Raw genomic sequence first — 6,099 nt, forward strand, 5'->3', positions numbered from 1 at the left:
GTAACACATTTCCACTATGATTCTCCTTACCATAGGTTGCATATTCAGTTTCAAAGTTCATTTCATAGTCCTCTCTAAGGTTTCCCTTATAATGTAATCTATTATCTCCTAAATCAAATAAAGGAACATGAAAAATCACTTCATCTCAATCGAACATTAGGAAGGGATTATGGTTTTCTCATGTGTCCTCTTACAAAACAAGGGCATAACATGACTATTATTGCAAACCTTTCTCACCACTACCTACTTCTTCCACATTAAGGACATTTACAAGTATGTATTTTTTTACAAGTATGTCTTGTGGCAAACCTCTTATTATATAGTACTACAAAATAAGTATTGTTAGTAGTAGGGGTGAGCATGGGTCGGTTTGGGTCGGTTTTGACCTAAAACCGAACCCAACCCAATAAAATCGGTTTTCAAAAAAATAAAAACCGAACCATGAACCCAAACCGTCGGTTCGGTTTGTCGGTTTTCAGTTTCTTCATGGGTCGGTTCCGGGTTTAAACCCGAACCCAATGATAATCCCAATTAAACTGATTTGAGGCTTGATAGAGGTTAACGATTCCTTATATTAAGGGTGAAACATGCGCAACTTTGATACACCCATCGATGTGGGATAGATCAAATTGCAAATTAAAATAGAAAACTTAGGGAAAACTTTGGATGGCAGCAAGATTCAAACCCTTGACATCATGTTCAAGGGGAAGGTGCTCAACCGCTGGGCCAAGAGCGTGTTTGTATATCTAATTCGCGCCTCAGATATATATATATATATATATATATATATATATATATATATATTCTTATGATTACATATAAAAAAACATGGCACTCAACCATTGAGTCGGTTCCTCGGGTTGGGTGGGTCGGTTTCTAAGCAAAAACCGAAACCGAACCCGATTTTTCGGTTTTTAAAAATTTGAAACCCTAACCGTCGGTTTTGCTTCGGTTTCGGTTTTTTCGGTTTCAGTTTCATCGGTTTTGATCGGTTTTCCGGTTTCTTGGTTCGGGTTTGCTCACCCCTAGTTAGTAGGTATATCAACATTTATCACTTGAGAAGTGCCATGTTAACATCAAAGTCTAGCTTCTTACCAGTTTCTCCAGTTATTGTTCTTCGCTCAGTTCCTAATGTATTCACGGGAGTTGTCTTCCTTAACTTCACGTAGTACAAATTTAAAACGGACATAAAGTATGTTTCTAGCTTAGTTTTCCTATATTCTATATAAACCTTAATCCCTTTGAAATATTTTACGCCCAATAAACATATTGATCACATGTTAGCCGTTGGCCAAGTGGTAATAGAACATAGTCCAAAGATACCTTAGGGATAAGAAAATTGTAATGCACATGTATTTGTTTAACATACCCTATCTCATGCATCATCGCATTGAGCTCATGGACTAAAAACTCATCAATGTCTACATAGTCAACGTATGCCTCTTTACCCCTATGGTATTTTCTTCCTAGAAATTTTGAAAATGTTCACTATAAATGATTTGGATTACGAACAAATTTTTAAACCACTCTAAAAAAAAGCAAAGATATTTGTTACTATTATAATCTGCTACCTAGAATACTTGATCGGGAGTAAAGCACAATTACTTTAAGCTTCTACATCACATGTTGAGCTTAAAACTCATAGGTTCCATATGGTTGGTTGCATCATCGTATTTATGTATCTGTAAATCCTCTTCCTTGCAAGACAACGAGGAATTAAAGGTATTGTAAGAGAATGGTTTTCTTGGGCTATGGTAGCTATAGTACCATATTGATGGTTTATGAAGTACATATGTATAATTACTCTCTTTATCGAGGAAATACATTTCAATGAGAGATGAATGACATGAAATGATCAAAATGCCCCTCGTGTAACAGACACGCGATGAGCATTGACGAAGCCTTCTAAATGATAACATATGGAGGGACCGGATATGTTATCTAAACATACAATAGAGACCTGTTTTTAACAAAAACGAAAAACTAGGACTCAAACTGAAAAATCATGCCAAACACAAGCACCATTTATGTAATTTACTCTAGATATTATAAAAAGGAGAGGTGGAATGCTTTTTTTTTTTCATGTTCAATTGATCTCTCTTCTCTATATCTTTCTAGCTCTTGCTTGATTTTATAAATTTTAATATCTTTTTGATAAAAACTATTAATTGATTATTTTTCATATTTATAATATTTGTTCCAAGTATGTTCCGAAAATAATTTATGCTTTCCTAGATGAAATGTTGTATCTTTCGATGATGGAAATGCCTATCATTTCCAAGGGTATAGTTCTCATATATTGATTGAGTTTCATTGGTTAGGATCAACCATCTCGTTCATTGCATTACTTCAAATATTCTATTCCTTTATCAATCATTTCCATCCAAAAAAAACCCTAAATATTAAAAAAAAAAAAAAATGATAAACGAAGATAATTGGGATTGGAATTTGTGTAGAGCCAATAAAATATGTGAATGAAGTCATATACTAACAAAATCAAGTGTATGTACACTTTGTATATCTTTCTCTATATTTACAAGTTGATGTCTAAAATATCATCAATTACTACTCCAACTATAAATTAATAAAAAAATCATTGTCAAAATTGTAAAATAATAAAAGTTCCCATTCTTTGAATCTGCTTCTGCTGGCATCATCTTACTTTTACCCAACTGTTTGAAACGGACCAATTGGGTTTCTGATCTGTCAGCAGCTGCCCTAATCTCGTCGCCGGCGGAATTGACGGTGACCCAGATTGAAATTCGTCTTGTTCTCCGAACCAACAGTTGAACTCCGGCGATGATTCCGGTGTCACTAAACACGATTGCTCCGATTCCCAATCAGGGAAATCAAATGGGTCTCTCGGAGAGATTTGATTCTCTGTTTCTTCTTTGAATGATACAGTGTTGACGAATGGATGATTTAGAAGCATCTCAGCCGTCCATCTTTTTCTTGGGTCTTTCAAGAAACATTTCCCGATGAAATCTTTTCCCTCTTCGGATAATTTCCCGGGAATCTCTGGAATTTCAGCGCCAACGCCGATTTTCATCAAAAGATTTCCGATATCGGAGCAATTCCAAACTGGGTTTCCGGTGATCATCTCCGTTACTAAACATCCAAGTGCCCATATATCAGAAGCTGATTCCTGCTCACCACCGACAACCGTCTCCGGCGCCATATACATCGGCGAACCTCTAATTTCGAATTTTGAATTCAACTCACCGGAGCCGGTTGTCTTCTTCGCTAGCCCAAAATCGGCGATCTTTACAGCGTCTTTTCCACCATCACAAAATAACAGAACATTTTGAAGCTTGATGTCGCAGTGTACATACCCATTCTGATGAATAAAATGAAGCCCCTTTAGAATAGAATTCGTGTATCTCCGAATTTCATTTTCCGACAACCGTAAACCACCGGAATTCTTCACCTTCTCCGATAAAGCACCACCGGAAGCATACTCCAACGCCACATTATACAACCTCTGACCGTTTTCAATTGTCATTGAATCGCCGTAACATCCAATGATCTCCGGGCAATCTTTAAGCTCTTCCAAGATCATACGCTCGTTGATTAACGAATCACAGTGAGACACTCCACAAGACTTCACCGCCATTAATGGCGGAAAATCTGAACTCTGGTTTATGGGTTTAGCTAAGCTAACAGCAGCAAAGCTTCCATGGCCGATCGTCTTACCTCTAACCCACTCCATGGGCGCACAATTGAGGTTTTTTACAGAATCTTCTTTGATCTTTGAATGGCTGGAATTTGTTTTTCCTTTTCTTACTCAAGAACAGAGCATGTGAAGTTGATGATTGTTGGGGAGATCTGATCATTCTTTATATATATATAAGGCGTGTGGAGATCGGAGTGCAAGTTGGATTTGGAATTACGTAGGAAATTAAAATATTTTATATATTTATATATATTATACTATTTAAAGGAAAATATATAGAGAACACGTGATAATTAAGGATATTTATTCTTGGAAATTTGGCTGCGGAAATAGCGTACACCAGTTTGGAATGTGGTTGACATGGTTGGGGTAAAATAGGTATTTCACACTATTAACTAATCGTCAGTCTTCACGTCAACTTGCTAAAGACTATCGAGATCTTTTCAATGCAACAGAACTTCCGTGAGGTTTCTTTTATATTTTTTATTATTTAAAAATATATACAAAACTTCCAATTTTTAGTTGTACAAAAACATTTTTGGGTCAAGTTTGATGATTGAAGTTTATTTTCTACAGTCGTTTAAAATGTGTAAAATATTTAAAACTATTTAGATTCTCTTATCTAAAATAACACTTTATCATTTTTAATCATTCAACCTTTATATACATATTTAACATGCCAAAAAACGTTTTTAAAAGAACACGGTAAGTATAAATAAGCAAGTTGAATCCAACTCGTTTTAAAAAGCATCAACTCGTTTATTATCTAAATAAATCATTGGTAATTTAACAAAGTGTTCAATTGTTCATCATCCTATATATTTCTCCATGGTTAATTTTATTAAAAGTATTTTGTAATGAATTATAAGAAGTATGTTAACAAACAAATATGACAATTCTTATCCATGTAAACATGACTTCTCACGTCTTAAATGTCATAAAAATAATGGTATTGAATTCTAAAAAGTCATGCAAGTGATGGTATTAAATTCAAACTGAACCTAATATGAAAAGTAGAAAGATCACTAACATGAGATTTGGAAAGTAATTAATTGAAAGATCATGCATGATGGCTTATTGTAATTATTAATTAAGTAATTAGTTAATGAAAACGACATGCATAACCCTAGTTCAAAGAATCAAAGGAAACGTTGATTCGATGGATAAAGTCATAAACTAACCCTCGAGAGGTGTATATCCCAACTTGCTTTACAAGTGACAATTTATGGCCGTTCGTACCCTACACGGTCACGGGATAAGTTTTAATTACAAACATCCCTTGCTTCTCATCAATGGTTGCTAGCTAGTTGCTGGTTGCTACAAAATCTCAAGAATATATATTTTGGGTGATTGATCATGTCAAAATCGATGTTTCTATTGGTTGGTTTTATTATACGATAATAAAAAGTAGAACAGTAGATATTTTATTATAAAATAAGCTAGCAAGTATCTATGCCACAAAATTACATGATGAGAATAACAATAATAAGGTTTTGAATCCAACATATTTAAGAAGAGATAAATTACGATAATCCTTAATCAACATCATCTATATATGTTTCTGACGAATGCCGTCCTTTGTTTTCTATTCAAGATGTTTCGGTTGGTATTATAGATCAATTGTCTATTGAATCCAACGGGATCAACTCAAACAGTTTTTTTTTGGAACGGCAGAAGATTTTATTAAAAACTAGCAAGAAGCTAGAAAAAGAAACATTACAACATAATAGAAGCTAAAGCAAGATTATGGAGCCAAGCAGTCCAAACAAGCTTTTAGTTTTTCTACACCTTTTGGAAATCCAAAAGCTTTCAACAATATCATCAAAAATAAGAGATTTCCTAGGCAACACCGTTCCAAAAATAATGAAATTTCGAAAATTCCAAAGGCACCAAAAGGCTGATATCACATCCGCATCAAAAGCCTTGCGTTGACCGTCTCTCAATTGAAGGGAATCAGACCACGAAAGGATATCAGAAACCGTAAGATGCTCGGGTAATTGAACATCCCACCAAATTGCAATCCTGCTTCATATATCAATCAGCTCCCTACAACCTGTAAAAATGTGATCAATGGTCTCAACAGATGTGTGGCAAACCGAACATAACATCGACTCCACCTCAACCCTGCGGTATGATAATCTCTCTCTAGTCGGAATACTCTCCAATCTGATACTCCAAGTAAGAATATTAAGCTTAATAAGAGCTCAATTATTCCACCCAGCACCACGGACTAGAAGTAAGCTAGAATCAATAATAGAGTGAGCTGCAGAAACAGAAAAAACGTCTGAGGTATCAGCTATCCAACCCAATCTGTCCTTCCTATCATTTAAGTGATGGTTTTGCACGGGACCCAAAAACAACAGCCCATTGACTTTGCTTTATCCCTCCCCTAGGAATACGACGAAGATTTCCCAGGTCCCAACCAA

At 35.3% G+C, this 6,099-nt stretch overlaps 1 protein-coding gene across 1 annotated transcript; it reads right to left on the reverse strand.

Annotated features, from left to right (window-relative positions):
- Positions 1 to 2,467: 2,467 nt before the first annotated feature.
- Positions 2,468 to 3,827, reverse strand: LOC145097588 (mitogen-activated protein kinase kinase kinase 20-like). The gene has a single exon (XM_079035175.1). It carries the CDS (start codon positions 3,707 to 3,709, stop codon positions 2,654 to 2,656), a length of 1,056 nt encoding a protein of 351 aa, XP_078891301.1. The 5' UTR covers positions 3,710 to 3,827; the 3' UTR covers positions 2,468 to 2,653.
- Between the last annotated feature and the right edge of the window lie 2,272 nt (positions 3,828 to 6,099).

Source organism: Lactuca serriola, chromosome 4, assembly GCF_051521515.1.
Source record: "Lactuca serriola cultivar US96UC23 chromosome 4, Lser_US96UC23_V15, whole genome shotgun sequence".
Taxonomy (NCBI): Eukaryota; Viridiplantae; Streptophyta; class Magnoliopsida; order Asterales; family Asteraceae; genus Lactuca; species Lactuca serriola.

What these genes read in the sequence shown, in the direction of transcription:
- LOC145097588 (XM_079035175.1), bottom strand. Translation starts at nt 3,709, where the DNA reads ATGGAGTGGGTTAGAGGTAAGACGATCGGCCATGGAAGCTTTGCTGCT.